This window comes from Erpetoichthys calabaricus, chromosome 6 (assembly GCF_900747795.2).
Source record: "Erpetoichthys calabaricus chromosome 6, fErpCal1.3, whole genome shotgun sequence".
NCBI classification, from domain to species: Eukaryota; Metazoa; Chordata; class Cladistia; order Polypteriformes; family Polypteridae; genus Erpetoichthys; species Erpetoichthys calabaricus.
The window spans coordinates 193,768,053-193,794,644 of NC_041399.2; the positions used below are offsets into that span (position 1 = coordinate 193,768,053).

Genomic DNA, 26,592 nt, shown 5'->3' on the forward strand with positions numbered 1-26,592 from the left:
ATAAAATATGCTTCTATGCAAATATATGGGTCTTAAATTTAATAGATATGGAGACCCACAATTGCATAAAGCTATACTAGTGGCTACTATAGCCAGTGACATGACTTCTGCCTCCTAGGATAGTGAGTAAATGCCTAGAGTAATCTTGGAAAATCTGTATTAGAAAACTAAGGAAGCAAGGCAATTGTCTGTTCTTGTCATAATAAACTGCCGTTTCTTGTGCTTTCTACTGCTGGTTCTTTTAAAAACGTAACCCAGCATTAAAAGTAATAAGCTCAGCGCATTGTATTTTTTTCTGACTGGATGGTCAAAGAGTCTGACTTTTAATAGGTGTTGCAACGTAAAAATGTATTCTCAGGGAGGAGGTTCTTCCTTCTGAATACAGTCACATAACAGCCTCATAGCAAATTTGTTTTGGTAAATTAGGAAGAATGCTGGGGCCAAAAGGCACTCACATGTGCAGGCTAAGCGAAAAACTTACTGCGGTGTGACATTTGAGGACCCCAAAATGGTATGAAAGGTCAGTTTCTATCATAAATGTATTACAATACAATACAATACAGTTTATTTTTGTATAGCCCAAAATCACACAGGAAGTGCCGCAATGGGCTTTAACAGGCCCTGCCTCTTGACAGCCCCCCAGCCTTGACTCTCTAAGAAGACAAGGAAAAACTCCCAAAAAAACCTAGTAGGGAAAAATGGAAGAAACCTTGAGAAAGGCAGTTCAAAGAGAGATCCCTTTCCAGGTAGGTTGGGCGTGCAGTGGGTGTCAAAAGAAGGGGGTCAATACAATACACAGAACAAATCCTCAATAAAAAATAAAAAAATAATTAGAAGTACAGAGCAGAATTTAACAGTAGATGATATCACATAATAAGATTTGGATAATTTTAGACTCCTGGAGACCTCATCCATCAAGCTGCCTCCCCCATTTGGCCATTCCACGGCTGAAACAGTGTTGGGCCAGCCAATCCGATGAAAGGACCCCTCTTTCTCATGATTCCTGCGATCCTCCATCAGGGATGACTTTACCTTAGGCAGGCAAAACAACTTGGCAGGTGGGCCGTGGCACCAAGTGCCACATTTGAGTACAGAGAAGAGAAACAAAATAGGTGAGGGTTAGTATCCAATTATAACTATCATGTTACTTATGTTTTAGTGCTAATGACTAACAACAGAGATGCAGTCTGTACAGTTAATCAGCAGCTCTAGTCAGGTTATGCTAAACTGAAATAGTGAGTCTTCAGCCAGAATTTGAAAGCTGAGACCGAAGGGGCATCTCTTATAGTAGCAGGCAGACCATTCCACAGTTTAGGGGCTCCCTGTAACTAAAAGCTCAACCTCCCATTGTTATTTTATTAATCCTTGCAATCATAAGCAGACCAGCATCTTGAGATCTTAATGTGCGCTCTGGTTTGTAAGTCATGATAAGTTCAGACAAGTAAGCCGGACCTTGGCCATTTAATGCTTTATATGTTAAAAGAATGATTTTAAAATCTGCCCTAAACTTAACCGGGAGCCAGTGTAAGGATTTAAGAACTGGAGTTATGTGTTCGTATTTTCTTGTTATCTTGATCTCTATCTCTTATTAGAGATAGAGATAGAAATATAAGGATATTTAAGTAGGGTGGTGCAGTGGTACTGCTGCTGCATTGCAAAAAGGAGAATGGGGTTTGTTGTCCTCTTTATATCTGTGTGGGGTTCCTCCTGGGTGCTCCATTCCCCCCACCCACAGTCCAAAGACATGCAGGTTCAGAGAATTAGTGTGACTAAATTGTCCATACTGCGTGTGTTTTCACCTTGCCATGGATTAGCACTCTGTCCAAAGATTGTTTCTATCTTGTGCCCAGTGCTCACTGGGAAAGGACAGCATGTTTTCTGACCTGTAACTTATATATCTTGATTTACATAGATAGATAGATAGATAGATAGATAGATAGATAGATAGATAGATAGATAGATAGATAGATAGATAGATAGATAGATAGATAGATAGATAGATAGATAGATAGATAGATAGATACTTTATTAATCCCAATGGGAAATTCACATTCTTCAGCAGCAGCATACTGATACAATAAATAATATTAAATTAAAGAATGATAATAATGCAGGTGAAAAACAGACAATAACTATGTATAATGTTAAATGTTAATGTTTACCCCCCCGGATATATTTTCTATATTTTTCTCCTTTACTTATCCAACAGCCGCTCCTGATGTCAGATCAGTGACATGCCTGCATAATCACAAGTGCTGCAGTGGCTTCTGCCTGGTGCTGGCTGTACAAGTGGCAAAAGCAGCTTGCATGAACATCGGTTACACAAGCTCACTTCTGCTGCTGCTTGAAATGTTCCAAGTAAATTGCATGAAAAATATGACAATAAAAGGGAAAAACACATTTATGTAGGAAAGAATTGAGGAGGTTATGAGCTCAATATGTGTGGCTTTGTGATAAATTATGCATACTGTAAATAAACATTCAGTAGACATAGTTTTCACTTTACACTGGAAAAATCCCACTCCTGCATTATTTGAAGATCATAATAATTTAATATTTCTCTGACATTGCAGTTTATTGTAAAAGCACCATGAAGATCTGCTTTCCATCATGGTCAAATGCACCCAACAATTTTAAGTTGAGACTTCAAAATACATTTTAACTCCACATTAAGTACCTCTTTGGAAAATGTTAAGATGAAGAAATTTGAAATACAATTAACCATAGAGCTTACACAATCATCACTTTCTTCTTCTTTTGGCTGTTCCCGTTAGGGGTTGCCACAGAGGATCATCTGTCCGCATATAGATTTGGAAAAATTTTACACCAGATGCCCTTCCTGACGTAACCCTCCCCACACTGGTTAGTGCATCCACAATCATCACTTTATAATAGTAAATTAAGTACTGCATTGACTAAGTTGGAAACTACTGTCTGTGAGAGCTATTTCAGCCACCACAGCCTGTTTGGGCTCCGTTTCTAAGTATGTGATATAGTAAAGTCCTGTACTATGGAAAACATATGTCTTACATACTCTGCTAACACATGTAATTGCAATCTATTATTACTGTTTTTTTTTAATATGACTCACTTTTACAAAAATATTTAATAAAAAAGTGATAACTATATACAGTTTCTATCATCCTCTTTAATAAAACCCCTGTGTGCGTCCAGTGTCCGTGTGTGTGTCTTCTGGTGAAGTGCACATGCGCTGGGCACAGTGCAATGCTTCAAAGCAGATGCTTCAAAGCCCGCCTGACGCGTTACACAAGACAGAGAGGGCGGGACCTATAAAATATTGCACGGCCGATCCAATCGGATTTCGGTAAATGAGGTAAGACCGAAAACATAAAACATGAAAAATCCAATCCGATACTGAGACGATTGTTGTGCAAGTGTTCACTCTGAGGATGTCAGATTTGCGATTAAGAAGCTTGGCCTGGGAAAGTGTAAAGTGTCAGTTGTTGAAGGGGTTTTCCTAAATATACGAATTTTCATGATATTACAATACAATGACTTTTAAAAGTAGATTGATTTTCACGCACATTAAATCAGTTGCTGGGGAGAATCTGCTGATTGCCCGCTGTTGTGACAGAAAATTAAACGCATATTACGGACAACAAAGCCAGTATTACTGTCAGAGTAAATTACACGCATTTTACGGAAAAAATTTAATGAGGTAAAAGGTCCCTTGCCATTTAATATAGACTGTTCCTACTAATGTTTTTGAACTACTGTTCTAGCGCCCGTTATTGTAACGGGCTTATATCTAGTATACTATATAATAATATAGTATAACTACAGTATATAATGCCTTTGAATTGATCATTTGCTATCTTTTGTATTTATGCATCTAAAGGCACTGAGATAGATAGTGGGGCAGTGACCTTGCCCCACTGGGATGCCTGGAACAAGGAAGAACAGGGAGAGGGGCTATATATTCTCCTGGACGCAAGAGGGCAGCTCCCCTGGATTCCATGCTTGGATGGTTCCTGAGCCATGGACTGCAGCTCTTCTACCACACCAGGAAGTGCTGCCGGAACAGGAACTAGATACACCCGGAGTGCTTCTGGGTGCAAGGGCAGAACTTCCGCCACACCTGGAAGTGCTGCTGGAAGATCATCAGGGAGCACCTGGAGCACATCCGGGTGAACTATAAAAGGGGCCACCTCACTCTATTCGGGGAGCCGGAGTCGGGTGGAAGAGGACGGAGCTTGCGATTGGAGGAGTAGAGGCGGCAGAAGAAAAGAAATACAAAAGGGACTGTGAGCTAGATTGTGGTGTTTTGTGCACTGTGCATGTTGTGTGCAATAAACGGGTGTACTTTCGACATCTGGAGTCCATGTCTGTCTGTGTCGAGGCTGATCTTTCATAATATACAGAATGACACTATATTAGACAGATATAAAAGGTACTTTATTAATCCTGTTTTATGAATTTTGAGTACAACATTTACATTCACAGCCTTCAGTTACACTGCATAAATCTAAAACACTGTTAATAAAAGCCTATTAATAAAAGCATTTTCTTCAACGTGACTCCAGTATAAGTTATCTATGTTTGAAAATGTCAGTGCCACAAAAGCCAATTAAATTCACTGTTACATAAAATTTGTTAAATAATTTGCTTTTAAAAATATTGTTTAATATTTTCTAGTTTCTTTTCTTCAGCCTCTATATTGCGTTACACTGTTCTTTTTTTTATTTTTTAGCACTAAAATGTGGTGTTACGAGTTTCCTTCCTCAAAAGATGAACAGATCTCACTAGCAAGTACAGGAAATATAAAAGATGATAAAACTGAGCTGAAAGTAATGGAATACATGACTAAATATGGTAGCAAACATTTATTTACAACTTAGATTGAAAATAAAAGTTTACAGTAAGTGAAACGATCTATGTAGAAAAGCAAAAGGAACAGGAATCAGGATTTTGCTTATTAACAAAAACAGAAATGGAAACTGAGACAACACTGAACAGTTTGATTTAATGTAAGAAGCAACATCTGAAGCATAAATGAAAAGTAAAGCTGAAAACGATTCTGTGAATTTGTGCTGCTGTGTTAATTTAAATTAGTTTAAGAAGACATTACTAGCAACATACTTAATTAGTGTTAGCTGAAGTGAATCAAAGTCCTGGTTAGTCCTTGTTTTTAATTTAAAGAAATGCCATTGCATTCATTTAGTAAACATCGAACTGACAAGTGTACCACTAACTTTCTCTCTATATATAAAAGAAAATCCTGGAATGGAAAGCAAATGCAAGGCTACAATACGTGATAATCTCGAAAGAGATTTTAAAGACCTGCGAGACCAAGGAGACTTGCCACTGTGCGTCTCACGGGGACCGTAAACATGAGACTTGGTGCCAAGAGATTGTCCCAGGGCCGTAGTGAAAAGGACAGCGGCTGTACAAGCTTTATAAAGATCGAAGGCCAGCGCGACAGTAGCTAAATCCTCCCTGCCCCCAAACACGAGCAGCGTTATACATCCTGCAAGAAAGAATTCAACGACGCCCACGGCCAGAAATAAAAGACAGGTATTGCTTTTACAACGTCACGCGAGACCAGGCAGTGAGCCATCATTTAAAACAAGTCAACAGACCTCTAAGCTAGCAGGGGGGTATTTTTCTGTACGTCACTTAAACCATCCGAGATCAGGTGCCTCATCTTGAATGAATTAATGCGAGTGAAACTCATCCAGATAAGTCGGTTTTTCAAACGCAGAGGTGTAGTAGATTAGTCGAGCTGGATCTAATCATACGAGATGAATGCGCGCGCCCGCGCTGAGTGAAAAGCCCATATATATTGAGTCTAGAAAACATGATCAGCAAGTCTTTGATAGGCTGCAACAAAATGACGAAACAACGGGCGCATTTTTTTTTTCACACACGCGGCGCAAGACCTTTTATTCGAAGGACATGAAGAATTTCAAGATTCAATATACACAAGCGGTAACACTGCAAAAGCAGCCCAGACCAGAAAAGACGGCTGGCAAAAAGTGGCCGAAAAAATTAAACTCTAAGTAGTGTGCATTGTACTTAGTGAATGCAGCGTTTCATTTCCTATGTGTCAGATTAATTATTATTTAATATGTCATAATTCCAGATCAAACGTGAGCACAAGGAGAACATGGGAACAGGTTAAAGTGAAGTACAAGAATATACTTCAAACTGGTAAATATTGGTATATAACTATTTAAAGAATTGTTGACATAAAGAATCATATATAATATAAAAAACATTAATTTTAAAGCTAATAAGGAGGCAGACAAGCAAAAAACAGGTGGAGGTCCACGCGGTCCAGACCTAACCCCTGCAGAAGAGTTGGCTCTCCAGCAAAATGCCCATCGCCCTATTTCTGAGGGCATTCCACGGGGAAGCTCCTCCTCAGAACCAGTGGCAGGATGCAGTGGTCACTTCATTTCAGGTAAAGGATGGTCATTGCATATTTGTCCTCCATGTGTGCTATAGGTATGTTCCATATAGCCCTCTTTTTTGTTGGGTCAGTTGCAGGGAATGTCATATCCCTTGAACCTGTGTCTGACCAACGAGATATTAACGAAGGTCAAATATTGGATGAAGACACTGTGTCTGATTATTCATCAGGAGGAGAGGTACACTTTCCAAATAATGTTTGATCAAACTCCACTCTGATCAGTTCCATGTGCCCCAATCACATTTGGAAATCCTGGTAATGAAACTGTTAGGCTGATTGTGGGATTCTTTATGGAGCTGTGGGTGTTTTAGCCTGTGTATTACCTACCTGCAATGGCATGAAACGCCTCTTTTATTGTCTGCACACGCAGGTGTCCAGGAAACACAATGAAAACCTGAAGGAAATGTTTCAGAGCCAAACAGACTTTACGAATTGCCTGGCAAACTGCACTTTTCGATAGATGTTCCGCATCGCCTGCAGTATATAAAAAAAGTGCCGCTTGCAAGAAACCTCAAAGCAATGCATACTGTCTGTGTGGTTGTGAGAGCCCGACTTCGCCGAGTTTGGCTTCGAATATACTGAGCTAATAAATCTTTGAGGTACAATATTCCCCCTCGGCTAAAGCGGTATCTTTCGTACAGAATTTCCTCCGGGGGCAATAAAGGATCTTGCCGATCGCGCAAAACCCTCTTTATATGAAATTCTCTTCGTATAATTTGCGCACCAATACCAATCGGTCGCTCATTCATGAACGGCGAAGCCCTGACTGGATGACTTCCACACCGTCACTGATCACGTGTGTAAACTAATCCTTGTTTACGCAGAGCAAACCTGCTCCAAGCAGGTTTGCGGATTTGGATGTGTTGCTATGACAACGCTTCCAGCAAGAGTTTCAAAAAACCGACAGATCCAGGATCAGGCCAAATCGTCAACAATTACATCTGGCTAAGCGAGTAATCCACGTACGAAAAATACCCCCCAGTTGTTGGATTGCTTCTGGCAGGCAAGCATAATGTGCTCGGAGCTCTTAAAACAACGACATGCTACAGGGCAGAAGAGGCAGCTAGCAAGCAGCAAAAAGAGAGCAAATGATCCAAATGCATATCCTTAGCGTACGTTCAGCCGCAACACCCTTCACAACATGAGTAGTATTATACGTCCGGGAAGAAAGAGATGTAACCACGCTCGGGGCAGAAAATAAAGAAACAAGTATTGTTTTTACAAAAGTTTTTAAAGTAAAAGTGAAAATAATGCATATGTAACAATTCACAAGAAAATAACAATCTCTTTAAATTGTAGATTGCCTGCCTAAGGTAAAGTCATCCCTGATGAATGGGAACGTGGGAATGAGGGGTCCTTTCATCGGATTAGCGCTATTTCAGATGTGGAATGGCAAAATGGGAGAGGCAGCTTGATGAATGACGTCTCCAGGACTTAAAACAAATCCAAATCATATTATGTGATATCATCTAATGTGAAATTCTACTTCGTACTTCTAGAATTTTTATTTTTATACTGTATTGAGGATTTATTCTGTTCTATGTATTGTACTGTATTGTATTGACCCCCTTCTTTTTGACACCCACTGCACGCCCAACCTACCTGGAAAGGGGTCTCTCTTTGAACTGCCTTTCCCTAGGTTTCTTCCATTTTTTCCCTTCAAGGGTATTTTTTGGGAGTTTTTTCTGGTCTTCTTTGAGGGTCAAGGCTGGGGGGCTGTCAAATGGCAGGGCCTGTTAAAGCCCATTGTGGCACTTCTTGTGTGATTTTGGGCTATACAAAAATAAATTGTATTGTATATCTGGTAAACCAAACACAGGGGTTGGCGAGCGGAGCCCCTTAGTTTAGTATAATTTTCAGTGTCCCTGGATGTTGAAGAAAAACATTTACCTCAGAAGGTTTGTGCAAGCCTCCTCACTGACTTAATGAGTTCTGCACTGAAGAGGATTATTAGAGACACCACTGAGTCTCATCAAAGTGTTATTTATACTAAAACAGAGCAAAGAATTTTTCAGCACTCCGACAATAACTAGTAATGGCCAACTCCAGAATCAGTGCCATATACTGACACACACTCATTAGTCAAGTTTGGAAGAAGTACAAAAGGTTCAGTATGCCAAAGCACATTTCCCAGGGCATAAAGTTCTTCTTACAAAATTGAGGGTGTGGCACTTACTGCAGAAGATAAAATAGAAGAATGTATTATTACTCTTTTAAAAGAAGGCCCCACTTCACACAGAGGAATCAATAGTTAGACCCTTGCATCTGCCCTTATTGACACAACATTAAGGTGCAAGAATTTAAGTGAGGTGACTAAAGTGGCCTGTACTCCATGTAATATGGAATTTAATTTTGGAAATATTAAAGTAGTACGGTCCATTAGAGAAGATAAAATTCAGGTTAAAGCATGTCACACAAGGCATTAGCTTGACGCTAAGGTGGGGGTCTTAGTAGTCATTCCTCAACTATTGTTCAAGACTTCTCTTAGCATTCCGGAGCAGTTCTCAGTATTGAAAGTGACCAAGCAGGCTCTCCCTGTTGAGCCAAAGTATCAATATTGTAGACAAGAAGGAACACGCAAGAAATTAGTTTCTATTCCAAAAACTGGTTCAAACCAATAGAATTTTGTTTAAATAGCATCGGTATAACTAGACAGGAAGCTTTAAAATATGAGGAGAGGCTTCATAACGTTAAACATTTAGAGTGGCTGTTTGCTTTATATGTAACAAGAAAATGAATGAGCAACCATAAACAGAGTGTCTAGGGTGGACAGGACAGCATAACAGGAAAAATGGAGTGATGTCCTGATCAGGGGTTTTCCCAAAAATTCCTGTAGCTACTGCAACTCTATGTAGGAATAAGAAAATGTATGCAAGGATGGATGAATTATATTGAATGAACTGTACTTAATATACATCTTGTAGCTGCTGGAATATAAGGTGTAATCAGGCACGGGTAAAACACGTGTCAAAAGAATTCTCAAAGTCCAAAAGTTTGTTTTAAAAGTATTTAGTGAAAGTTAAAGCCAAATAATCCATACAAGAATAAAAGGAAAAATCGTTACATAAGAATAAAAGGCAAAAAAAAAGGGTAAAATGTATTTTCCATAAATTAGCTTTTCTTGAAAGAACTTTAGTTATTTCACTATTCAAAGATTCTTCATTTCTTCTTCTGTACGCCTTAGCGTATGGCACGGTACTTAAGTAAACAAGTTTTATTTAAGTGTTATTTCTCACATTCAAAGAGCCCGTAGGCCTTCAAGCACGGTCACGTGCATAAGCATGAACACAAGCGTGAGTACGGTCACGGTTAAAAACTGTATGCCTATACGCCTTATACAAGGTAAGGCTGTCACTAACTGAAGAATAATATTTACTTGAAGCAGTTAGAAAAGACAAGAATGTACCAATAGAAATCTATTTACAAGGGTTATAGGAACCTCCCATAGATTATGCATTGTCCTCTAATAAATATTCATAAATTTTATAGAACTAGGAAAATAGCTCTTACACATCTGATTTTTAAAGGAACATCAGCTCCAAATGAATTTACAAAATAAAATAAGGTTCTCAAAAAACTATTACAACCATATCATGGCAAATAGAAATTGCAACAGAACACATACTAACTACCCAGTAGTGCTAGAAAAGACATACCTTGTAAAACAGTAAGCGTCACCACTGCATTTACATTGTGGCCCAGCTTTTCGATTCCACACCAGTATGATCCTGAGTCCGATCTCTCCAGCCTATTGAAGGTCACAGTAAACACTCCGCGGTCTTGATTGTCATTGATAACAATTTTATCTCCTCTTGTTTGAGGCTTGCTGGTATTGGTCAGTATGTCACAATTACGAGACTTGTCTCCTCTGCACCAGTACTTAGCAAAGGTTGAGTATTCTAAATGGTAGAAGCACTGCACACTGGCTGCTTGTCCTTCAAAGCCCGAGATGTTGTTTGCACTTACTGACAGAGTGGAGACACCTGCACAAACCAAAAGGGTTTAGAAACATTTAAAAATGAAATATTTTTCCATTGTTTTTCTTCTAACAAACTATGCCATAGTCTTGTCTTCTGCAGTTGGTGTTTTTGACTTTTTGCTATTTTTTTGTTTGGTGTTATTTGATACCTTTGTTTATTTATATTGCCTGCATTGCGTTTTTAACCTACTGCCTATTCTCCAGCACAATTTTAAGATTGCAGAAATAAGAAAATATATATGTTGCTTTTGAAGTGGCACAGTGACTGATTCCAGTGTCCTGAGTTTAAATCCTGTGCCTAGACATTGTCCGTATGGATTTTATACATACTTTGTGTCTGCATAGTGTGGGATATGGCCGGCCGTTCATCCCGGCCAATACCAACACGCTGCCAGGTGGAGCCCTTCTTGCAGCATGGAGGTGCCCCAAGTTCCAGCAGGGCATCATGGACAGTGGAGTTTTACATCACAGCCCTGATGGATACCATGGGGGCCTCCAGGGGATGCTGCAGGGAGGAGCAGGGACTGCTACTTTCCCTATAACCCGGAAGTTCTTCCCAGTCATGGGAGTGGAAGAAATGATGTACTTCCAGGATAAAGAAAAAGAAGAGTTTTGATCTGACCTGGAAGCGCTAGGAAGTCACATGGACTGAGGGACCAAGGCATTTCCAGGTCAGGGACTATAAAAGGACTCTGGGAGATCCCAGCAATGAGTTGAGTCGGGAGGAAGGGTGACAATGCGTCTGGGAGTGGAGGATTGTTTATTGTTATTAGTATTGTGTATATTTATGAGTATAGTGGAGTGGAGGGTGCTTGGTGCACATTATTGTCCGAATAAAATAAGTTATTGGACTTTTATCTGGTGTCTGGCATCTGATCCGAGGGTTCAAGGGGACGACAGCGCCCCCTATCTGTCACAATAGGTATTCCGCCTGGTATTTCAGTTTTCTTCCCATATCTCGAGGCACATGCAGGTTACATTAACTAGTGACTCTAAAACTGGTGAGTGACAGTGTAAGTGGGTTCTCTAATGGATTGGTGTCATATTTGGTTTTTATTTTCTGGCCTCCTATCTAGTGCTTTTAGGACAAACCCCAGCCCCACACAAACTGAATTGTATTAAACAGCTTTGAGAATTTTGTGCTTTGCTTTTGTCATGGAGAAAACTTCTTCAGAAAAAAACATGAAGAGTCTTCAGATAAGCAGTCAGAATTAGACTTTATTGCAGTGCATAGGAAACCATTGCAGAGCACATAAAGCTGTCTCTGTTCAATTGAAATGAGCCCAGTGGGTTGGGCGCAGTTCATTTTTATTTCAGTTCTAATTACAAAATATCTCCGCATCATATATCTTTCTCATCATCCACTTTACATGTAATCTCATAACAGTGACCTTGTGCTGTAACTATGTTCTTAACAATTACCTCACCTTGTAAACTTTATTCCTCTAATAATTATCAGTCTTTTCATAACTATCATTAGGACTCATATGAGAAACTGAACTTCTTAATTTATAATTGCTTGTTACACCAGCATCCCGTGAAGCTAAAATCAGAGGCAGCTGTGCTGGAAAGGGAAACATGCAGCTTCACTGATAAGGGCTAAGCTGGTGGAACTGGAAGCAGGCAGGTGGCCTTGAGCAAACAAGCAGAGCACTAAGTACCCCTTAAATTCTTATATTGCTTAAAGCCAACTTATATAATACATTTTCCTTTAACTTGATTAAGATATTCGTAAACCTTACTATATAACCCAGCCACAGTGATGATTGTGGATGCACAGACCAGTGTGTTTCTTTGTGCCGGTCCCAAGCCCAGATAAATGGGGAGGGTTACGTCTGGAAAGGCATCCGGTGTAAAATTTCCAGATCAACATGCGGACAACAATACAGATTTTCATACTGGATAGGTCAAGGCCCAGGTTAACAATGGCCGCCACCAGTACTGTTAGCCAACAGGGTGCTGGCAGAAATTGGGCTACTGTTGGCCGAAGAAGGAGAAGAAGAGGGGAGAGACACATCCAGAGGAAAGAGGCGACGAGAAAGGTAAAGAGAGTGGAACTGTGGGTAGGAACTTTGAATTTTGGCAGTATGACTGGTAAGGGGAGAGAGTTAGCAGATATGATGGAGAGAAGGAAGGTTGATATATTGTGCGTGCAAGAGACTAAATGGAAGGGGAGTAAGGCCAGGTGGATCAAAGGTGGATTCAAATTGTTCCATCATGGTGTGGATGGGAGGAGAAATGGTGTAAGGGTTATTCTGAACGAACAGTATGTCAAGAGTGTTTTGGAAGTGAAAAGAGTGTCAGACAGAGTAATGATTATGAAGCTGTAAATTGGAGGTGTGATGATGAATGTTGTTAGTGCATATGCCCCGCAAGTTGGGTATGCGATGGATCAGAAAGAAGATTTTTGCAGTGAGTTGGATGAAGTGATGAACAGTGTACCCAAGGGACAGAAAGTGGTGATTGGAGCGGATTTCAATGGGCATGTTGGTGAAGGGAACAGTGGAGACGAGGAGGTAATGGGTAGATATGGTGTCAAGGAAAGGAATGAAGAAGGTCAGAGGATAGTGGATTTTGCCAAAAGGATGGACATGGCTGTGGTGAATACGTATTTTAAGAAGAGGGAGGTACATAGGGTTACATACAAGAGTAGAGGAAGATGCACACAGGTAGATTACATCCTATGCAGAAGAGTTAATCTGAAGGAGATTAAAGACTGCAAAGTGATGGCAGGGGAAAGTGTAGTTAGACAGCATAGAATGGTGGTCTGTAGGATGATGTTGGAGATCAAGAAGAGGAAGAGAGAGATCAAATGGTGGAAGTTGAAAAAGGAAGACTGCAAGGTTGAGTTTAGGGAGGAGGTGAGACAGGCACTGGGTGGCAATGAAGAGTTACCAGACAGGTGGACAACTACAGCAGAGGTAGTAAGGGTAGACAGCAAGAATGGTGCTTGCCGTGACATCTGGACAGAGGAAGGAGGAAAAAGAAACCTGATGGTGGAATGAGGAAATACAGGAGAGTTTACAGAGGAAAAGGATGGCAAAGAAGAAGTGGGATAGTCAGAGAGATGCAGAAAGTAGACAAGAGTACAAGGAGATAAGGCGCAAGGTGAAGAGAGAGGTGGCAAAGGCTAAAGAGAAGGCGTATGATGAGTTGTATGAGAGATTGGACACTAAGAAGAGAAAAGGACCTGTACCGATTGGCTAGACAGAGGGACCGAGCTGGGAAAGATGTGCAGCAGGTTAGGGTGATAAAGGATAAAGATGGAAACGTACTCACAAGCGAGGAGAGTGTGTTGAGCAGATGGAAAGAGTACTTTGAGAGGCTGATGAATGAACAGAATGAGAGAGAGAGAAGGTTGGATGCTGTGGAGATAGTGAATCAGGAAGTGCAACAGATTAGCAAAGAGGAAGTAAGGACAGCTATGAAGAGGATGAAGAATTGAAAGGCTGTTGGTCCAGATGACATACCTGTGGAAGCATGGAGGTGTTTAGGAGAGATGGCAGTGGAGTTTTTAAGCAGATTGTGTAATGGAATTTTGGAAAGTTTTTCCTTATTTTATAAAGCACAGTTATTTCCATCTTCCATTCTTAAATAAGATGTGTAAAGCATCATTTATTGAAGCACACTCAGCCACACTCTGTAACAGACAAACATACTAGGATACCCAGTGGAATGTTAAACAAAGAAGGAATCATCAAAATTGTGATTTATAGAAAAAATACCACTGACTTTCAAGAAACAAAAAGTGGAAAAAGTATTCAAGAACAACTAAAACATTTATCTCACAGGAGATCCCTATTTACGAATATATTAAACCTGAATATAAATGTAATGATTCTTATTACTGCGGTGGGCTGGTGCCCTGCCCGGGGTTTATTTCCTTCCTAGCGCCCTGTGTTGGCTGGGGTTGGGTCCAGCAGACCCCCGTGACCCTGTAGTTAGGATATAGTGGGTTGGATAATGGATGGATGGATGGATGATTCTTATTACCTTAGTAAAAACCATTAATGCCATGGAAGAAGACATGTTGAAAGAGCAGTGAGATACAATTTCACATTTTTGGAGTACACTCTTCATGTTCTCCCCATGTCTGTGTGGGTTTCCTCCTGGTGCTCTGATTCCATCCCACTGTCCAAAGGCATGCAGGTTAGGTGAACTGCTAAACTGGCTCTAGTGTGTGTGTTTAGTGTGGGTGAATGTTCGCCATGCGATGGACTGACGCCCTATCTAGGGTTTGTTCCTGCCTTGTGCTCTATGCTAGTTGGGATTAGGCTCCAGTTCCCTATGCGACCCCGGTCTAGAAAACAAAATGACTGTACATCTAATATTTACATCTGACAAATACGACTTTAGGAAAGACTCTTTAAGATACATACCTTCAACAACAGAAAGTTTCACCACCGCACTACTCTTGTTGTTGTCCAACTTTTCAATACCACACCAGTAGGAGCCCGTGTCTGATCTCTCCAGACTATTGATGGTCATTGTGAACACTCCGCGGTTTTCATCGTCTCTGATAAAAAATTTATCTGTAGTTTTTTGAGTCTCATTTTTTTTATGCAGTGTTATACAATTACTCGGCTTGTCTCCTCGGCACCAGTACTTAACAAAGTTTGAGTATCGCAAATTATAAGAGCATTGCATACTGGTTGCCCGTCCTTCAAAACCAGAGACGTGGCCATTGCTCACTGACAAGCTGGAAACACCTGGAAAAATAAAAAATAAAAAAAAAGGAAATACCTCATGCTTTCATACATGAAAAACTTGTCCAGTAAATGTGACATTGGATTTCTTGCTTCTATCTACAGTATACTAAAGTCTTGTGTTTTGCATTTGGTGTTTTTGACTTTTTGCCAGACTTTTTGTATAAGTCTCAGGTCTAGAATTTTTAGATATTGTATATATACTCGCGGATAAGTTCTCCTGCGGATATAATTATTATATTATAATTACAAGTATAATTTCTGGTATTGGGCGCCACGGTGGGGCAGTGGGTAGCGCTGCTGCCTTGCAGTTAGGAGACCCGAGTTCGCTTCCCAGGTTCTCCCTGCGTGGAGTTTGCATGTTCTCCCCGTGTCTGCGTGGGTTTCCTCCCACAGTCCAAAGACATGCAGGTTAGGTGCAGTGACGATCCCAAATTGTCCCTAGTGTGTGCTTGGTGTGTGGGTGGGTGTGCGTGCCCTGCAGTGGGCTGGTACCCTGCCCAGGGTTTGTTTCCTGCCACACGCCCTGTGTTGGCTGGGATTGCCTCCAGCAGACCCCTGTGACCCTGTAGTTAGGATATAATGGGTTGGATGATGGATGGATATATTGAAGGTGGCACGGTGCATTGGCGATCCTAAATTGTCCCTAGTGTGTGCTTGGTATGTGTGTGTCCTGCCTGGAGTTTGTTTCCTGCCTTGCGCCCTGTGTTGGCTGGGATTGGCTCCAGCAGACCCCCGTGACCCTGTAGTTAGGATATAGAAGGTTGGATAATGGATGGATGGATGAATGATATATTGAATGGTGCATGACATTCAAATAAAATGTTTATGTCACTCTCATGAAGTAGTCTTTACAACAACATCAAGAATAAAGCTGCAATGAGTACTAAGATGGAAACCCCGAGACACACACACTGAATAAGAGTAAAGCCCAATAACGAACATTGTTATTTAACAATGAATGTTCCATGGCTTTACTTTAAAGAGGAATCATCTTCCCAATATTTAGGTCACAGGAAACACCTCATAAATCACTGAAATGAACCCCGGCTATTCTTGCACTGTTTATGAATTTGTGTTCACTCTTGCAGTGTTTTCTTCCAGAGTTGCGTGCCATGTCCCTCTCCATGATCCTCCTTTATCTTCTGCAAAGCTGTATTTATCCAATGCATCAGGAGTTTCTACCTGCCTTCTCAGGATCGTAAAGTGTAACCCAGAGGGTCATAGAATGGAAAGCTCAGTAGTGTATTTATGTGACCCTTCACTTTCAATCACTAATCCAGATGTGTTTATCTTCAATGTAATACGCTGGTTATTACAACACAGTATGCATCAACGTCCATCTGTGTGATGATACTGTGCTATCTTTTGTGATTCACATACCATATGTGTACTCATCCATCCATACCTGGGGCATTTATATCTTTGTGTACACACCACCAGTCACACCAACAAGTGCAGGTTGGTTGTAACATACACAAACCATCACTGTTACAAAGCTCCATTTTCCCTGTGCTCAAAAAGGGCAATGTTACCAAAGCCTTTTAATTTTGGGATAACAGCACATGACTTCTCCATGTAGACAGAGTGATATGTTACAAATATTATTTCATTTCTGTCAAATCAGCATCTTTTTATGGATTCATTGTTGTTCACTGTTTCCAAAATATTCTGCCTTTCTCATAAAGTGTGTGCCGATGTCTGCCTGAACACCATCTTCTGGCCTCTCCTAGTGAGTTAGGGCAGCTCACAAGCTCTCCTAAATCCTGGATAAGTTAGCAGTAGTTTCCTAAATTAGGAAAATTGAGTACTCCTAATCCTAAGAGTAGGATCAAATTTGTGTCACTTTTGAGATTTTTGAGTCAGTTACAACCGTTTTCCAACTCATGGATGCTTGTTAAATATGGGTACTGTTTTTGCTTTAACAATAAAGAATCTTATCCAGTTGATCAGTGTAAATAAAAAGCCAAATTAAATCCACTGTGATTCAATGTTTTAAAAAAATGAAATGTGAATAGGTGAAAAGTTTTCACATGCACTATAAATTTTTGGTTTTATAAGTCAAAAGTGAACTTGCATCAATTTCTCTAGACTAATCTTAAGTATCTCTGTTGGTAGTAAAAACTCTTTAAGAAACATACCTTCTATAACATTAAGTGTCACAACCTGATCATCATTGTAGCCCAGATCTTCGATACCACACCAGTATGAGCCTGCATCTGACCTCTCCAGTCTATTGATAGTCATTGTAAACTCTCCACGGGATTTATTGTCTCTGATTAAAAATTTATCTCCATTGCTTTGAGTCCCGCTGGTTTTACACAGTGTTACACAATTCCTCGGCTTGTCTCCTCGGCACCAGTACTTAACAAAGTTTGAGTATCCCGAATTATAGGAACATTGCATGCTGGTCGCTTGTCCTTCTAAACCTAAGATGTGGCTACTGCTTACTGACAGAGTGGAGACACCTGTAAAAATTAAAAACAGAGAAAAGTCAGACAGTGGTTCTTTATAAGCATTCAGAACTGAAGAACATTGTCCAGTATGTGGCTTCTTAACTGAATATTCAACTTCTCACTTTATACCATAGATATCTAGTGTGATCTTTTCAAGGTAGCTGTCCTCATGACTGCCTGCCACATCTTTTACTAACATGTTCTGTCTTATGCATTCTTGTCCTGCAAAGAACTGATGAAGATGTGGCCTAGTCTTTGTCTTTTCTCCTCTTTACAAATGCTATTTGGCCCTGCACTTTGGAATCACTAATTATGGAATATATGAAGAACTACATTACCATCTATCTGCAAAACTTAAAAATAAAGTTCAATTTATTTAAACACGAATTTTTACATAAATATCATAACAGTTATCATTTCAGTGCTGAGTTTGCCTTCTTACACTAAGAGTTCAAGTGGCTATGTCATTTGGAAATCTTATTATTTCTGTGCAGAACAGTATCAGTATCAAATTATTGTTAATTAATAAAATTAAAGTACACTGCAAACAGGACTCTTTTGACATCTGCTAGTGGTTGTGAAAATTAAAATACATAAATAACTCAACCACAAAGAAAAAAATGCAGCAGAAACTAAATTTTACAACGGAAACATCAAACATGCATCAGTATTGACTAAAAATATAATTGTTTCCTAAATGGCGATGTTTAATTCAAATTTCTTTATGAGGTTTTACCCTGTATCTAAGCAGGAGAATGCATACTGATGAGTATTTCAATAAAGAATTTTTTTGAACCTTTGAGTTACTTTAATGTAAAGAAACTAAGGGGAAATAAATAACTTAATTTTTTAGTGCAAATAGAGATACTTTCAACGCTTGCTCACCATCTGTGGATGACAGTGAAAATTATAGTTGCTTACTGTGGTTCCAAGCAAAAATATCTCAATTGGGCAATGAAAACGGAACTGAAATAATGTGTATTGCTTTTTTCTTGGCAGTTATTGTAAGATTAAGGTGAACAGTTGAGAATGTTAGCACATTTTTGTAAAACCTAACCTAATGGACCCTGTCAAGCACTTACTTACTTAAAAAAAGCAAGAATTACATTTGTATAAAGAAATTAATTTAAGCAATCAAAGCAAACAGGAGAAATCTAAACACATGGCTATTGATTTGTTTGATGTGGTGTAATAGCCAGCAAGAAAACATAAAGTCAGATTAAAGAGTTTTTACCTTTTTAATTTGCTTTTGCAGTATCTGTCACAAATTTATTTGGAATTAGCTATCTAACTAGCATAACCAGTACCAAATACGTTCCTGCATTTTTTGAGTTGCTTTTTATTGACTTTTTAAGTTGTTGGGGTGAAATGTGACTGCTGGTGTTGTGATGCTGAGGAGACTGTTGTGGCTAGAAATTCTTGTACTCAATATTGAACATGTAAAGGGAATACAATTGGGAGAATGGCTAAACTTTTTTGTTCTTTTGTGTATGCAATACCATACCATACCATAGTATTTTCTAAATGCACATAATATTGAACAGGAGTCATGGAGGCCCTGGAGCCTGTCTCAGCAAGCATAGTGTGCAGGGCAGGAACAGACCCTGTGCAGGATGCCAGTCCATCACATACTGATGCACATACGCACATACACTAGGGACATTTTAGCATCACCAAACCTGCATGTCTTTGAACACGGTGGGAAAACCATTCAAACTCCACACAGGGAGGACTCGAAATGTGAACTGTCCTCGGCTGCTTTTCATTACAAAAGACTTGATCAGTGGTAAATTGTCCGATCACAAAAGACGATCTTTTCAGCCCCTGTTTTTCAATGCTTTACATTGATTTAGTTGTAGTGCTCCTATATGCGAGTTATTAAGGTAATTAAGCCAGTGCGCATTTTCTTCATTTTTTTTTGTTTGCAGCAAATTTCCTGTAGTGTAAACAAAGAGCAGCAAGTCAAGACTTCTTTTACAAGAGAGTGAGAGGTGATTGGAATATTAGCCTTTACGTTAAACAAAGTGAAGTAATAAACTGAGAAAAGGGCATTGGGGGTCGTCCTGTGCAATTTGACAAACGGCAAGAAAAGTTTCTTTAATGAATTCTAACCTTTTTATTTTGAACTTTAAATAAAATGGGACACTATTTGAGTTTGGAAGGTGAGTGAGTTTGTGTTAAGTGAGGCAGCTTAAAGTTTTAATTGGAAAAATAAAAGATAAAGAAGAATTCAAAATTCCAATAGATTAGCAGTTTGTGAAGTACTCAGACTAGCCCATCTGGCACCAGCAACCAAAGCCACATTCAAAGTCACTTAAATCACCTTTCTTCTCCATTCTGATGCTCGGTTTGAACTTCAGCAGATCATCTTGACAATGTCTACATGCCTCAATGCTTTGAGATGCTATTGATATTTATGTTAACAAGCAGTTAACTAGGGGTACCTAATAAAGTATATCAATTTTAAGTTTAGATTTTTGTTAGAGAAGTAAATGGCGAACAAAGATTAACACTAAACACGTGGACTCGGGAGCTCTGTAAGCCGCAGCCTGCACGGGCACCGCCATTTTTCACCTTTACACGTCAATATTGCTGCTACTTCTTTGTCTTGTCTTGTTTGTGTTTTAATTTTAAATTTTAATTTTAATTCTATTTGTAATTTATTTTTAATTTATTATTTGCACTTCATGTTGTTACACTGTGGACCCTGAGCTTCACAATTTCATCTGTATACTAGTACAGGGGTGGGCAAATTCATTCCTGGAGGGCCGCAGTGGCTGCAGGTTTTTGTTCCAACCCAGTTGCTTAATAACAAGCACTTATTTGTCAAGTAACACTTCTGCTTCATTTTAGTTATCTCCCTAGTTAAGATTTTGAACCCTTATTGCTTATTTAAGTCTTAAACAGCTGCATTCTTGGTTTTTAATTGCTCCTTATTAGCAATAAGATGCAAATGACAAAAGAAACCAGCAGTTATCCATTTTGCTTGTTACCCTTTACACCTGTGTGTATTTATTGTGCACTATTTGGTTTAATTAAATACTTGGAAGGAAAGAGAAGAGAAAAAAGTGAAGGATTGAGAATTACTCATCCGTTTTACACTTCAGAGTATTTGGATGATATCCTTAGAATGGAAAATAAAATCAAGGATATGAGAATGACTTGACATAGCAGAGTTAAAGCACTAAAAAGCCATGAAATGTAATTATTGGCAAGGATTGTTTTCTAATTAAGCAACTGGGTTGGAACAAAAACCCGCAGCCACTGCGGCCCTCCAGGAATGAATTTGCCCACCCCTGTACTAGTATATGGTTAAGATGACAATAAAGTTTGCTTTGACTTTGACTTTGAAATGGTGAAAACTACAATTTATAGTTAAGCTTTCTCTCAGATGTGTATATTACAGAAAAAAATAACAACATGACAGTTTGTAAGCATTTCATTTTCTTTTATGCATATATATTGTGGATAAATATTTTTGCACATATTTTATTAGTTAAAGCATTTATTTTAAGGAAATTGTATTTATTTCAGTATTTTATGGTCATTGAACAATAAGCCTACATAACTTCATTTTGTTAATAAAAAATGAACAGTTACACTTGTGGTCTATAGTTTAACTAGCAAAATACCCGTGCTTCGCAGCGGAGAAGTAGTGTGTTAAAGAGGTTATGAAAAAAAAAGGAAACATTTTAAAAATAACGTAACATGATTGTCAATGTAATTGTGTTGTCATTGTTATGAGTGTTGCTGTGTTTTATATATATAAAATACACACACACACATATAAACATATATATATATATATACATATACACATATATATACATATCTACATATATATATATATATATATATATATATATATATATATATATATATATATATATATACATATACACATCCACATATCAACATATATATATACACATATGTACACACACACACGCTTTATGGGTGATGATTGTTTTACTCTTTTTATCTTTATTTTATTTTATTGTAGAATCAACTCCTATCTGCGCACAGCAGGGCAGCCGTGGGCGGATGCGTATGGTGTATTCACTCCATGTTATCGTGCATTGCGCTGTCAGTGGTATTTTGATAAAAGAATTTGAACAACATATAAGAAGCGTATAAATTATTAAACAGTAAAACATTAACATTTAAGAAGTAAAGTTACATTAAGTACTACTGCAGTGCCTTCGGGTATACCTCATTTTTTGTTTGCCCATTACATGCTTAAATGTATAAATTTTTTGGTGCACCTACCCGAGAACACGCGACATATAACAGAGCGTGGGAGAAGCATGGATTTTAAACACGCGTTGAGTTCATCTGCTGGTCTCCCTCGTGGAATAACTGGTAATGTTTGACTAAAATCTACAGCGAGTAAAACGACATTACCTCCTATTTTTTTTTTTACGATCTCTGAGATCTTGCTTTTTTCGGTTCAAGGCTTCATAAGCTCTTTTATGTTGTATGGTGTACTTATCCCAAACCATCATCTTTGAATGTTGCAAGACTTTCGCCTTGTATGTAGATCGGGGTAATTACATTCATTGCATTCCTAGTGTGAATCACAATCTGATTGTATGGGTGGTTACCTGGCACTGTAGGGTTGCCACCCGTCCTTTAAAATACGGAATCGTGCCGTGTTTGAGAATGAAATTGCGCGTCCCGTTTTGAATCAATACTGGACGGGATTTATCCCGTATTTTTTTTATAATTTTTTTTTTAAAGCAGCGTCTCATGCAAATCATCCCACACGCATTTTATGAAGATGCCTCCTTTCCTAGTTTTGATTGGGTAATACTTGATGTCATCGTTAGTTTGATTGGTGTTTTTAACTGTCCAGTGAGGAGGGCGTGTCTTTTAAGTACAGTCTGCAAAGTGTTGGCACTGAGATGTGGCGTCAGCGCCATAGTTGAAGCCCCTAACGTTGCGGTCAGCAAGTCGGCTAACATCCGCCATGTGCCGTCTTTCAGTTGCGAGAAGCAGATCATAGAATGGTTGAAACTGTTGCCCCTAACGTTGCGCCACGGCGTGTGGTTCGTTTATACCTCGTGTCTTCTCATTAAACTTTTATCTCGCGAATATGTTATTGCAATCCGCAGCGGGAGCGTTTCTATAAACTTAATTTAAACTTACGTTTTACACCGTGCTTTGTTTCCCTTATGAACATGCTTGTATGCTTAACTCGCTCCGTTCTCAATTGTTTAATTAATTTTTTGCTCTTCGCTGTTTGCGGCTGTTAATCCATTTCCCCCTACTTCGTTCTTTTATCTCGCGAATATGTTATTGCAATCCTTAACGGGAACGTTTCAATAAACTGATTGAAAATAGTTTTGCATTTACCTTTTCAGTAAAAGGCGAGCTTTTAAGCCTGAGAAATCACCCCGTAAATGCACACGTTTAATTGGACATGTGTTAATATGTATGGTTACACAGTATTAAAAGACAGTGAACAACGTCAGTTACCTTTGTTCCCGCGTTTGATAAAAGGTGAGCTTTTAAGCCTGAGAAATCACCCCGTAAATGCACACGTTTAATTGCACATGTGTTAATATGTATGCTTACACAGTATTAAAAGACAGTCAAAAATTAACGTCATTTACCTTCGTTCCCGCGTGTGACTCGTGCTGTAAATGTCTTCCTTGTTTTTAGTTCACGTGATTACGTAGGAGGCGTGATGACGCGATACGTGACTCCGCCTCCTCCATTACAGTGTATGGACAAAAAATATGTTCCAGTTATGACCATTACGCTTTGAATTTCGAAATGAAACCTGCCTAACTTTTGTAAGTAAGCTGTAAGGAACGAGCCTGCCAAATTTCAGCCTTCCACCTACACGGGAAGTTGGAGAATTAGTGATGAGTGAGTCAGTCAGTCAGTGAGTCAGTCAGTCAGTCAGTGAGGGCTTTGCCTTTTATTATTATAGATTATAAAAATACCAAAGTTAACACTTTAAAATAGGACATAATAATTTAATGCTTCTTGTTAGGCAGGAGCTTAGTGTAAAAAGTTTTTTAAAGGAATAAAGAAATAAAAGTTTGGAGTCGGTATTGGAAACGGCTGATCCAGTAACATGAAATTGGTGATTGGTATTGGCTTTAAATCAAACATGATCGAAGTTGTGATCCATTTTCCAAACTTTAGATCATATGCCTAGACGTTGCTTGTGTGGAGTTTATACAGTCTCCCTTTGTCAGTATGTGTTCTCGTCTTGGTACTCTGGTGTTCCTTTCACATCTCCATATGTACATGGGTTAGGATCTAAATTGTGAAGTCTAAATTGTCCATTGTGTGAGTGAGCCATCTGCTGGACTGGTGTCCTGTTCAGAGTTTTTTTCCCAGCCTTGTGCCTGGTACTGCTAGGATAGTCCTTAGTACCCCATGACCCTGAATTGGGTTTAAGAAGTTTAAGAATGTTGTATTTTCACCTGTGCCTGTATTTATCAAGCAACTCAGAGTGGAAAAAGGGCCCTAACAGGCTCAAATATCTCAAAGTGATGCAAATTGAGTCCTATTCTTAGGCATAGGAGTAATAATATTTAATCAGTTTTCCTAATTTAGGAAACTACTTCTAAATTCACCAGGATTTAGGAGAGCTCATGAGCTGTCCTTACTGACTTTCTAGGACCTGCCAGAAAACAGTGTTAAGGCAAAGATCCCTCCAGGAAAGGGGGAACGTTTTGGTAATGAATGAACTCATTTGACAGAGATGGAATAATATTTGTAGAATATCTTGTATGTTATCTCATTGCTCTGTCTATGCAGGGGAGCCATGTGCTGGCAGCCAAAATAATAGTGTTGATAACGTTCCATTTTTTGGCCACAGGGAAATTTCAGCTTTGCAACAACAATGATTCGGGTATGTCACAACCAACCATTTCTCAAATTTTGCACAAACCTTTAAATGTCCTTACAAGGTATACACAGGTTTGTACATTTGCTGACAACTCCACATGAGGCATTGTTAAAGCAAGCAGCATTTACATAAATCACTGGTTTTCCTGGAGTTGTTGGATGAAGGCTGGTGTCTCAGCAACAAACGCTAATGGTTTCACAGTCCAGATTGAAGGAGAAACTGATGAGCAAGAAAGACACAAAAAGTATGTTATGTCTATAAAAGATTTTATGGTATTGGACCTGATAAATTGTATTCCTTCTGCTTGGAAGCTGTAATTAAAAAATAATAATTCTTTAATAACTCTTCACATTTATATAGCGCTTTTCTCACTACTCAAAGTGCTCTCCACACAGGGAGGACCCAGAAGATGAACCCACAATCCCCTTACTGCAAAGCAGCAGCACTACCACTGCGCCACTTGTGCAAAAAACTGCACAAACCAACCATTGAGCACAATGTACGAACAGTAGCTCATATCAAGCTAACATTGGTTTGTCTGTCACTGCTCATTCTGGTAATGTTAACATTTACCTTCTGAATATACAGTGATTTACTCTAATAAACAAATTAAACATATAAAGAATTTCTGTACTTCCTGATCATGGTGGATTAAGGTCATAATCTGAAGTCAGACATACTTAGACTTTACAGACCATGCCCAAATTCTTGAGTAGTAATTCTGAGTTTCCAAAAGCAGAAATTATGAGTCCCAAGCTTTAGTCAAATGCAGGAATATTATTTACAGTAAATCAGAATTTCTTTTTATATCAACTAAAAATATAAATTTAATAATTCTTCCTATCTTATTAAACATCCCTGGAGTCCCTGGAAGAACATATTATATGTTGACAGTGTGAAACCAGTTTACATTTTTCGATTAATTGGTCAAGAGTGAACTTGCATCTCTTTCTGGAAGCAAACGTAACTATCTCACGATGTTAGCGAAGACTCTTTAACAAACATACCTTTCTTAACATCAAGTCTCACCACAGCATACTGATTGTTGTGGCCCAGCTTTTCGATGCCACACCAGTATGAGCCCACGTCTGATTTCTCCAGTCTATTGATAGTCATTGTGAAAACTCCACGGGTTTTATCATCAGTGAGAAAAAATTTATCTCCATTTTTTTGACTCTGGCTGGTTTTACGCATTATTTCACAATTCCAACTCCTGTCTCCTCTGCAGAAATACTTAACAAAGGTTGAGTATCCCATATTATAGGAACATTGCATGCTGGCTGCTTGTCCTTCAAAACCTGAGATGGCACTATTTCTCACTGACAGAGTGGAGACACCTGCAAAAACAAAAAAGGAGAAACATTTCATACGTCCACCATACCTAGCATTCAGACATGAAGAACTTGTCCAGTGCTTGTCTCTGTAGTTAACTGAATATCCAGCTACTTACCTTAACTCACAGATATCTAACGTGATGTTCCAATGGAAGCTATATGCTTGGCTGAATGCCGTGTGTCTTTTTGTTAACATTTTCTGTACTGCACACAAAACGTAGGAATACGCAGCCAGGGATCTGCTGTTGTCCACTACTTTTAAGTGTTATTTGACAATGCTAATTGAAATCTGTAAATTCGCAAAACTAATTATGGAATTTATGAAGGGCTGCATTACCAGGCATTTGCAAAAGTAAAAATCAGTCAAGTCTGGCTTCCTTGTTGTAGTACAGGGCTTCTTGCTTCATTTAGTGACGTTTTTGCCTGTTTCTTAGCTTTAAGTCTTTTGTTTGGTCTTTTTAACTACATTTGCCTACTGTATTTATAGTGCCTTATGTTGTATATTTTGTTGTATTGCCTATTTTCCAGGGAATCTTTATAGATTAAAACATATATTGTATATTTAGGCCAGCATGGTGGCACAGCGGGCAGTCTTGCAACCCCAGTGTCCTGGGTTCAAATTCTATGCCTGGACATTATCTGTCTGAAGTTTACACATTCTCCCCTGCTGACAGACCTATGACGTATTTCCGGGGTAAGTCTGGATGCTTCAACAGTAGTATGACTGTCACTATGGAGCTCTCTCTAGCAGCTTTTTTGGTCCCCCCAATCTTGTAGCCTATGTGGACACCCCTCCAAATTATTGAGTTCAGGTGT

The 26,592-nt window shown here is 39.1% G+C and overlaps 1 protein-coding gene across 2 annotated transcripts in view; it reads right to left on the reverse strand.

The window, feature by feature from the left end:
- Nucleotides 1-26,592, reverse strand: part of LOC114653141 (polymeric immunoglobulin receptor-like) — a 68,002-nt gene that overhangs the window by 21,881 nt on the left and 19,529 nt on the right. Inside the window, exons 3-6 of one of the 2 annotated variants that reach the window (XM_051929203.1) lie at nt 25,450-25,779; nt 17,260-17,586; nt 14,792-15,121; nt 10,090-10,416 (exon numbers count right to left, since the gene is read on the reverse strand). In XM_051929203.1, coding sequence (XP_051785163.1) covers nt 10,090-10,416; nt 14,792-15,121; nt 17,260-17,586; nt 25,450-25,779 — 1,314 coding nt within the window. The remainder of the gene's footprint in view (nt 1-10,089; nt 10,417-14,791; nt 15,122-17,259; nt 17,587-25,449; nt 25,780-26,592) is intronic. The other variant, XM_051929204.1, reaches the window with a different exon arrangement.